Below are 10,977 nucleotides of genomic sequence, written 5' to 3'. Positions count from 1 at the left end.
ACACATATACAGGTACAGGTAGAGGAGACTTTATGGATACATTTTTGGAAATAAATATTCCGCAGTCTATTTTAACTCGTTTAAGGGACAGAGTCTGTTTCAGGTAAAAGAAAAAAACCAGCACATTAGATTCTATGTGATATTTTATTTGTCCTAGTCTCTGAAGTATTAGAAACAAGTGGCCTTGTACAATTTTTCAACAATTTTAAATCGCGAATTATTTATGAACGATCATCAAGATACTTTTAGAATTTAATATTTTATTAATGATACGTACAGAAGTTGGATGTGCACTTTTCTTTTTGCTCTACTTACCGCACGCTCAATTACCAAAGCAACGTAATGCAATTAGAACTGCGCTAGAAATTGCGTTCGTAATTTTGATCTAAGCGGCATTTTCGAAATAAATAATTACAAATAAATAATCGCGGCTCGGCGGCTGCTCTACGCACGAAAGCCGATTAGTGGAGTGGATTTGATAAATAAAAAAAGGGGAGTACATTGAACGCGGAACGTATTTATAGTACATTGATTTTAGTTTACGATAACGAAAATTATATACGCGTCGAATATGTGGCCGTGACTCGACCGCGATCGAACAGTGCGCACGATGTTGATAATTATGGCCAGATAATTCGACGGCGGACACGGATATTCGATAGCCGATTTAACCAACCAATTCGGTGAAGGTGAGGTCCAGGTCGTCGCAGATGTATTTGTACTTCTCCTTCTCGTGGACGAGCTCGTCTGCAAGAAAACATAACGTCATTAAAACGAGGCATTCAGTTACTGTATCTTCGCGAGTTGTACTTTGAGACACTTGGTACGTATGAATTAAATGCATTGATTATTTGCATGAACTTTGATACAAGATAAAACTGAAAGAGATGTAGACAGCGTGAAACTTTATTCCTTCGTTAATTATTGGATATACGAAATATTTAATATCAAGTGTATGAAAAGAAGGTATATAGAAATATTTTGCATGACTGTTTAGAAAGAATTAAGGAAGATGCTCGGTCAGGAAGCTGCAATTCTTTTTTTTTTTAACAAGCGAGTTAAAAAGCATAGACGGATAGACTTACGGAAGATGTGTTAAGCGGAAGCTAGATTTGTAAGAAAAGCTTTCGATATCTTTTTTTATTTCGGTTATTTTTTGTCGAAGCGTTAGGAAGGTGGTTAGTAGCCGCGTTATACGCCATAGAGCTCGAAGAACGCATTATCCAGGCCGTCCCCGACCTCCTTGAATTTCTCCTTTTCAGTCACCATCTCATCTGCAAGCATTCGCAACGTTATAGATAGCCGCTATTTAGTTAGGGAGATTTCGTCTACTGCGTGGCGTGAAAAAGTGCTCGGAAAAAGAAGTGCCGAAGAGAGGTGTATTGTTAGAATAGCGCGCTAGGCAGGCACTGTGAGTCGACCAAGCAAGAAAATAATTGAGTGGTGAAAAGATAGCGGTGAAAATAATTGAATTAAATTAAATAGATTAACTAATCGAGATCACGCGATAATTGAGATTAGGACACGCGCGGCTACAAATGATTCATCAAATTGTTGCTCCGATGTTTCGCTAGTCTCTTAATTCATATCTCTAACTAATACCTATTCTTAATTCTGTAGAATAGTTTTTTTTCATAAAGTTCTCTAACTCTATGAAAACGTATTTCGATAAAATATTTAAATGTTATTTATGAAAATAATTCGTTAATATAATCAATAATTATATTGATATATATCGGAAGAATTTTATCAATAAATTGCACAAATAACTGAAAAAGTACATTTATAAAATAATCATTTTATGATGAAAGACAATCGTGAAGTTTCATATTGTAAATAGGAAGAATTTGTCATGCATTAAATAGCAAAATTGGATTAAGCAAAAATTTACTCACCATAAATGAGATACGTACCACACTTTCTTCTCTCATCATGCATTTTGTTACGAGACTCTCTAACAACAAGGCGGCCACACAATGTTATCGCGTGGACAGCAGAGTTATTCGTCATTATGTGGAGGATTAATGTTAGCGTAGGTAAAAAAGAAAAAAAAAAAAGAAAAACGACACAACAAAAAACAAAACAGACACACTCTTTTTTCAAAATTAAAATATATATTATAAACAGTTTTATAATAATTGCAATATATAATAATGAATTATTATTACAATGATATTAGTATTATTATCATTCCATTCACATTATTAATATTAAGTAAATTAAGAAACTAAAATTCTCTCTCTTAAACTCAAGTATCTGCGTTTTCGTAATTTTAGTAGTATATTCAGAAAGAAAAAAAATTGTAGCTAACAAAAATCAACGATAGGACATGTAAGTCTCGTAGTTGTGCTTTTCGCGATTACTTTCCTGGTTTTTGATAACGCTTGGCGGCGTTAATTTGAAGAACAAACGGTCGCGATGTCCTCGGATGGCCTTTTGATAACGCATATGTTATTGTACTTGGATAGTTCATCGTCATCTTCTTGTATATATAGAGATGCAACGATTACGATATATAATTCGAAATCAGTCCGAATTTCCAAACATTTTATTAATGTTAAATGGACATCATACGTGATCATATTTAAAAATCACAATTTACTTATTATATCAATATTACAGCTGTATATACAAATCAATGCAACGTTAACAAACTATAAAAAGCTAATTGTTAAAATTAAAGTGCCTCTCGTATGAAAGGTAAAAACATTTCTACTTTTTCATCATTAGAAGTCGATCCTTCAACGTAAAGTCGATTTATTTTAATAGCTTTATGATCGCTCAATTTTATGCGAGCGACGATAATGTGCATACATTTATACATACATTTATATCGAAATGGGAAGAGGACGATGTGCATTCCTACATCAAAAGGCCGTCCAAGAATAATGTTGCAGGAAAAGTGCTACAAAAGAATAACCGTGATGGGTTACGACATCGAGGTCGGGGCAGTACACGCGACATAAATTACGCTTTCAATAGAAAGAAAAAAAGATTGGAAGAGAAAAAAAATTTCTCCGCGGGATTAGCGATGCTCTCGATGACGAGCGCGAAGTAGCAGTAACATTAACGAGAACTGTATCAATTAATAGTAATAGTAATAATAATAAATTCGAGGCGACGTACGCGCCGCGGAATGGAGTATCGGATATGCGTTATTTCGACGATCGATCATTATTTCCGATCTTTCATTCGCTGTTACGTTCGGAACGAAGCACGTTCCCTGCATCGAGGTTTGATGTTTGGCCGTGGTTAGTATTTATATCGTAAATATATACAGGCACGATCGGTAAAAAATATAAAAAAAAAAATATCGGAATGACTCAGCTAGCACGGGAAGCTGCGCTGTGGCGTGACAAAATAGCCAGTTGCTTCCCTGTACCTTAAGTATTACGTGTTGATCAATTTTTCGTAGGCTCGAAGTTAAACCACTCTAGTTGTGTGATATGCACATATGTCTGCACATATAGGCCAGATATAAATCTCGATTGTTTCACATTGTCAAGAAAAAAAAGATTTGAATTATGGCAATACTATGTTGGTAATACGGTTGTGATTGTTTGATTAGATATTGCACAACGAAGACAAAGACGTACTACGAAAACATATCTTTTAGAAAAATTGCTAGGAGGGTTTGGCAGTGGTATCCTCTTAAATGCACGATTAATTGCATCATTATCGTCTTTGCTTTTATCGGCGGCAATGAGAAGCTAACGTGATGATAGTCTCGTTGTAAAAAAAGAAAAAAAACTGACAGACGAAAGAAACTGACGAATCTCTCTTCTCGCGCGAGCTGAGCCGCGTGGAAAGCGGAATGTAAAATGATGCGAAAAGTAAATGAACACTGTTTCCCTCCATTATATACAATCCTACCACACGTATTTTTGTACCGAGAGAAGCACGCGCTAAATTCGATGAAATGCTCGAACTGGGCGAATCGATTGAAGGATAAAAAAATTTTCGTACGTCACTTCTAAAAAGATCTGTTACACGATAATCATTTATCTTTAATGAAGGCGGAACCTGACTACAGGTACTAGACAAAGTATAATTATAAATTAAGTACGATGTTATAATTATATATGATAGATCGTATTTAAACATCGTTTAAGCGCATAAAATTGATACGCTCGAAAATTGGCTTTTAATTTCTCACTTAATTTTTTCTCTCTCGGTACAAACAATCCGATTCGTCTCGTCTCCGTTTCTTCTATTCTCTGTCTCTCTAATCCCTATTCACGTATTCCTCCCACGGCCAGTAATCGTTTTCGTAACAAATTTAAATCGCAGCGTGCTCGAAGACGCCTCAAACTGGTCGCAGCCATGTTTTTCAATTTTTCTCCAATTAAAATTCAAAGGCAGACTAAGCTAAAATCTAAAGCTAAAAAATCGGATTTCAATTACAAATAACTTTGTATTATGTACGGAACTATCCTGCCGTCTGTCCTTGTCGCGTATTATTTATTCTTCCTCTCTCTCTCTCTCTCTGTCGTACTGATCCTTTCGTTCTGTATCTTACTCTTTCTCGCATGCATACACACACACATACACTCACATTTTCTACTCTTCCTCTCATCCTACATCAGTCTCTTACGTCACGCGCATACAAATAGACACGCGACACGCATACGACACACTTATACACATACTCTCGAACGCATACAAGCACGCATAATACGTACACGCACTGCGGATGGACGTAATGGAGGGTATAAGGCTAGCCTAAAGACTGCATTTTTATCCGTTAATGTTAAGGTGTGCACCACATACGAAGCGCTCGCGCCGTAACGGCGTGTTTATTTCTCATTCACTTCTCGTTGCCGCCGTTCTGCTATTTGCTTGCATTTATTTTTTTTTCAATCTCTCTCTCTCTCTCTTTTTCTTTGTCTCTCTCAGATGTTCTCCGCTTTTTAAACGTTCTCGCGTTTATGCGTTTTCGTCCACCGCGAAAAACACGATCTACATGTTCTGGATGTCATGCAGGGTGGCTTCCATCTCCTCCTGTAGCAATTTGTTTTTCTCTCTCTCAGCCGCGAGGTCGTCTGTAAAGATCACTGGTTAAAGGGAAGTAACACACGGCAAGCCACACGCGAGCGTAACACTGCGTTTCGGCGGTTAAGAGGGTAAATGCGCAAATAAAATACAGCGCGCGCAAACACACACACATACACACACACGCATATATACACACGGTGAAAAAGTGGGGTTTTGCTTTACGATTGTCAAATCGTTATATTTCTAATATGTATCATAACTAAGAAAACTGATGAACTTAAGATAAATTAAAAAAACTTGACCACTTCGATTTGAGCTATCGAGTCGTTCTTACTAATTTCTCAGGGTTCTTTCAAAAAGATTAAATTTATAAGCAATAATTTGTATTGTAATAATTGGTTTCTTTGATATTGCTTTGTTTATATAACACCTGGTGTATCAAGAGTTCAAACCTTTTCAAGTGCACACAACATCGATTCTCTAGGGACCTAGCTAATTGGATACACATGATTTCTAATCATTTTGAATATCTGTCTCTACAAGATTTTCTTGAATTCTTTCTCTCTTTCCATTTCATAAAAAATTTAATCCATGTTTTATAAAAACGAGTATTTGAGGTAAAAAAATATCTATATTAACACACGTCGACGCATTCATTTGAAAAATCTAATTAAATTCAAATAAATTATATTGTGGAAGAGAATATAATTAATATATCAATGTGTACGTGTTCTTTTTTTGTTATATACGCACCTTCGAGCCTGTCAACTTCCTTCTGGAGTTTCTGCACGGATCTCTCCGCAAATTCAGCGCGTGCCTCAGCCTACACAAATACAATGCTTGGTCAGTTAGGTCATATTTTAAATAAAATTATGCATCGATTTCAAAAAAAGGGGAGGGGGAAGACAGAAGAAAAAGCTGTCCATTTTACAGGACACGCATTAAATATAATTATTCGAGAATTCTGATAATTTGTGGTATTTTTTTGAAATCGTTGAGATAATTAATAACTGATATCAATTCTTCACGCCATGCAGGTAAAACAAATTTCACGTCACACATGACTGCATCTATGCTATGAATTTAAATCTAAGCCTTGAAAGGTTTAGTTGCGACACACTATATTGCACGATTAATATGCTATTATCGAGAACAATGCTTTACTCTCTCTTTTTTCGGACAATACCCTCACTGAAAAAAAACCTTACGACTATTGATACACTTGCGTTTGTCGTACCTTGTGTGATGTGATCTATGAACTTAGGCTTTCTAAACACTTATATGGGCCTCGAAAGTTATGCTTTTCATAATTTTTTATTCTTCACATATAAATACAGTAAATCGAAGTTGCTTTCTTTCGGGGTTATCCAAGTCTTATTTTATTTTCGAATATTAATTTTATATTTTTCTGCATTTTAATAATAGATAATAAAATCCAAATAAAAGTAGAGTTTTCCGAAATACGTTTCAAGATATTTTAATCAAGTAATAATAATCTTAATCCTGTACGCTTTCACACTTACCTCTTTCAATTGACTATCGAGAATCTTCACCTGGCCCTCAAACGTTTCCTCTCGTTGCGTCGCCTATTTTTAATTAAGCACAACAGAAAGACAAAACAAGCTTTCGTTAGTTTGCCGCAACGTAAAAAACACTGTTTAGTTATTTCTTAAAAAAAAAAAAAAAAAAAAATGGGGTCAGGTGAAACGATAGGGGCACGCGAGTTAATATTTTAGTGGCAAGACCTATGACGCGAAGATACATCACACGTTAGAAAATGCAAAGCAAGACACTCCCAAAAGGATGTGTACCTCCTTTAGACGGGTAGTAAGGGTCTTAATTTGGTTCTTGTATTCCTCCTCGCGCTGGTTGGCCTACGTACAATTACGTAAATATTATTTCTCGCATGTGTAAAAATGATTTTCTCTCGAGATCATACTGACTTTACATTACTTTAAAACTAGATGCTCGTCTCAAAATTAATGCTCGAGCCAATTATTGGCACGTATTTTCATCGACATGATTCATTATTAAATTGGGCGTTATAAAAACGGTATATCTTAATGTACTTTCTATCCATAATATTTTCCGGCATTTTAAACACGGATTAATTGATGATTAAGAAAATCGTTATAGTACAAAATGAGAATTGGGGAGGCAATGTAATCCGCAGAATTATGTTCCGTTCCAATTGCGATGTACATGGTGCGTAAAATAAAAATCATTTACCTTTTCCTCGGAGACCTCGAGGGACTTCAAATTATTGCCAACGACACGCAATTCTTCTTCAAGCTCGACAATCTTGCTGTAAAATTAATTAACCGTTTAGAATACAAGGAAAATATATTAAAAATTGTAGACAAACGTTTCCAATAATATTTTATATATATCTTTAATCTTTTAAATATAATTGAAAAATTCGATAAGTTATGCTAGTTAATGAAAATATTTGTCCCAATATAAAGCATCAACAATTAAGTTTCTATCACAACAACAAGTTTTTGTATCAATAAGAAACATTTTATTAACGTACAGTATATAAAAATCGTTTTGCTCCTAATATTTTTTAATTATGTATTGAAACGTTCGTCAGTAATTTAAATTTTCTCTGGATGGATATAACGAGCGAACGATAGCAAGGCAATTGCAGTGTTGCGCATGGAGGAAAAGGAACACGGTGAACACATGCACGTGATTGCACTTACGATTCGGAAAGCTCGGCCTTCTCCTCGGCGCGCTCGAGATCTTGCTCCAGCATGACTAGTTTCCTGGCGACCTGTGATCAACAGCCACACGTGTCATGCGCAAAAGCAAAGGTGATGGAAGTGGACATGAAATAATAATACAAAAAAATAAAATAAAGATTAGGGTGTTAGCATGCAGAGACGCATAAAAGTCCGGTGTCTCCTGGCTTCTAGGGCTCGTTCCGCAGCTGCTAAATTAGTGCGAATGCACTGTGTGACAACATTAATTAAAATCAAGGGATCGCATCTGCGTCCATAGGTAGCAACGAAGCAATCATTTTATAGATCAACTAATTAGATAATATGACAAATGAGTGCGAATGTATTTCGATACTGCATTATTTACAAAATAATAAGATTAATTTAAAGCTCGATACGACTCAAAGAAATTTTTTCTTATTTCCCTTGGACGCAGATGGTGTCGTAGAAAAGCCACTATTACTATCGAGATTATTTAGCTTCTATGAGACAATACTACTTAACACTTAGATTAATATTTCGTAATTCTGGCTCTTTACGACGAAAAAAACATTTATATTGATGCACTCCACAACAGCTTTTAATGGTAAAAATCACGGAAAACTATCGTTATCGTGCAAACGGGTATGGTTAAGGGGTATTTCCGCCTTCTTTCGTCGTCGTCGTCGACGAACGTGTTTGCGGACTAACGGTGCTGTCAAAAGTTACGGGAGCGAGCCGAAGCGCGCGCTCGATGATGCGTGATGGAAAGAAAGAGGGCGGCTGGGTGAGATGTAAGGAGGGAAATGCCACGGGATCGTTCGCACTTCGGGCAAAGATGCCGGACGAAAGATGCCTAATAAAAACGATGCTTACGACTCTCCGGCCTCAGCACGCTCCTCGGCGCGTTCTAGATCGGCCTCAACCATGGCCAATTTACGGGCGACCTGTATAAACGACACACACATACGGTTTCTAACATATGTTGCCTTCCAACCTCTCCTCCTCCTCTTCCTCCTCGACGACCTCGCCGCCTCTGAAAACTCCGGAGGCGGCGGGATGACGAGATACCGGCGTCTCGTCGTCGCCGTCGATCATCGTCGTCGTCGTCATCGCCGTCGTAGCCGTGATTGGAAGAGTTACAGTCTTCGCGGAGATTCTTTTTATGCGCTCAAAGTCTGCTGACGAGCTCGTGTGATAGCCTGTGCATTTAACCCGCGCAAAGTTATCATCACGCGAGAGAAAAAAAAGAAGCTATGGCATCTATCGAAAAGTATGATATTTAAATAGAGAAAATGGAGAAAATTTATTGTATCGATGCAGCTTCTTGCAGAGTTCTCTTTCTCTCGTAAACGTATCTCCGAATTCAAATTAAAACACGTCGTTAATGGCAGACTAAACTGTTGCATTAGCATCAATTTTCGCCGAGCAATCTTCCTGAACGCTCGCAAATAAGTAGCCTCTTCCAATCGACTATGCCGTCGAAAAACAAACGATTCAGAGATACAACACGCAAGTCGCGTCACGCAAATTGCTGCACCTGACGGGCGAGTCCTGATGAACTCGTAAGCGCATGTAAGACAGCAATGTATGGTCACGCCAGGGAAAAAGATCGTCGTAGAGTATAACTCTTTAACCGTAACCGTAATCAATTCAGTCCTACGACGATCTTTCGCTTCATGCAGTTCAACTTTCGCACAACCGTGGCGCAACCGATCGTAAAATGGTTTTCCCACAAGAAGTTTAATCGAGCGATTAACGATTCGCGCGAATTCAATTAACAACTTCCACGTTTCTCTTTACCTCGGAAATTTTCTATCGCAGTTGGCACAAACGATCTCTATACACGCAGACTCGTTCGTCGTGTCCATGCCTCGAGATTCGCGTCAGTTTGACCTCGCATCGCCAGCGTAATTCTACGAACGACTCGCATGACACTCGATGAAAAGTAATACCCGTGATTTCGAGGCGATGAAAACAAAGATCTTATTCAGCTCGTTGAGAAAGTGCAAAATCGGTGATAATCGCGTCGGGCCGATTTTATAATCGCGCGCACGGTATTTGTGAGGAAAATTATGACGCATAATTTATGATAATTTATGACTGTACCGGCAAACTTCGCCGATTTCGTGACCATTTTACGTCCCGACCATTTTACGATGGAGTTGCGACACGTTTTTGCGAACGAGCGGCAGATTGTGAGTCGTCTTATGCACGTATATGTAAAAACAAAAATAAAAGGTTTAACGAAGACATCGGCACACTCGGTTGCTGTTAGAGCTTGTCGTCATCTCTGTAAGTTTCTGTAACGGTTAGGCAGTTAGAGCGTTAATCAGGAGGTCAAAACAGACGATTGTGGAAGCAACTATCTACTGAAATAAATTGGATGATTCGATTAACATCTTAACAAAATCAACTCTCGCACACCGCGATTAGTTTTTGCGCATTACTGTTAATTAAACGACATTTAACAGATCGCATGGAACGTCTCAACGGTTGGAGAAGATAACTTGGTTGAAGTTACGGTGAGTGTACAAGTTTCGATAAAAGTCTCGAAAAAGAGTGACGTATTCTCCGATAGTAATCATTAATTTACGATTTAATCCTCAAAATTAAATGTTCATAAAAAATATTACGGCTTCAAAAATTGATTGAAAGTAATTGATATTGCAGAAGCATATAAAGTAACGCAAGTACTCTGACGTATTCTGCCACAGAGAGATTAGATATAAACAGCCGTGTAAAATAATATATCGGTAGGTTATATACAGCCGCAAATAATAATTTGCGATAGCATCATGTGTGGAAAAAGATCTCGAGCGATATCTTATCCGAACGAAGTGATACTATAATCTCCGGGCGAGCAAATAGCAAAGTGTGTATCACCGTAATTTCACCGTTATCAACGGCCGACACCTACCATCACAACTCTCGTTATTCTGCCGTATCTCATTCCGTATTCCAGCAAAGCGAAAAGACGCGCTCGTCTTTGCGAAAGACAAGCCCGAACAAAAGCAGCACCATATTTATCGTTGTCGCGCGCGCGCGCGCGCGCGGAGAGCCGCGATAGAGTCGCGCGGCTTCACGCGGCGTTATCACAAGCACAATTGACGATACTCTCGTTTAAATTTAATAACGAGGCCGGGGACTCGCGCACGGGGAGACGAGCAGGGGGGAGGGGGGGGGCGACGAGCACGCGGCCCAAACTTCCACGACGAATTTTTTAGCACCCGCTGAGGAAATCGAATTATCATAAACGCACGCGCACGCGTTTCTCGAA

General features: G+C 38.1%; 1 protein-coding gene across 26 annotated transcripts in view; it reads right to left on the bottom strand.

The window, feature by feature from the left end:
• Window positions 1-10,977, bottom strand: part of LOC105199895 (tropomyosin Per a 7.0102) — a 43,406-nt gene that overhangs the window by 2,170 nt on the left and 30,259 nt on the right. For 7 of the 26 annotated variants that reach the window (XM_026130402.2, XM_011167195.3, XM_039451497.1 and 4 more), the window contains 5 exons: window positions 8,574-8,644; window positions 7,225-7,300; window positions 6,807-6,869; window positions 5,749-5,818; window positions 2,750-5,042 (listed from right to left, as the gene is read on the bottom strand). In XM_026130402.2, coding sequence (XP_025986187.1) covers window positions 4,960-5,042; window positions 5,749-5,818; window positions 6,807-6,869; window positions 7,225-7,300; window positions 8,574-8,644 — 363 coding nt within the window. In that variant the 3' untranslated portion in view covers window positions 2,750-4,959. Of the gene's footprint in view, window positions 1-125; window positions 748-2,749; window positions 5,043-5,748; window positions 5,819-6,518; window positions 6,582-6,806; window positions 6,870-7,224; window positions 7,301-7,700; window positions 7,772-8,573; window positions 8,645-10,977 lie in introns of those variants that run through there. The other 19 variants (XM_026130404.2, XM_011167198.2, XM_011167193.3 and 16 more) reach the window with 9 other exon arrangements.

This window comes from Solenopsis invicta, chromosome 7, assembly GCF_016802725.1.
Source record: "Solenopsis invicta isolate M01_SB chromosome 7, UNIL_Sinv_3.0, whole genome shotgun sequence".
Classification (NCBI taxonomy): Eukaryota; Metazoa; Arthropoda; class Insecta; order Hymenoptera; family Formicidae; genus Solenopsis; species Solenopsis invicta.
The sequence above is the reverse complement of the archived record's forward strand: the minus strand, read 5'-3'. Positions and strand labels throughout refer to the sequence as shown.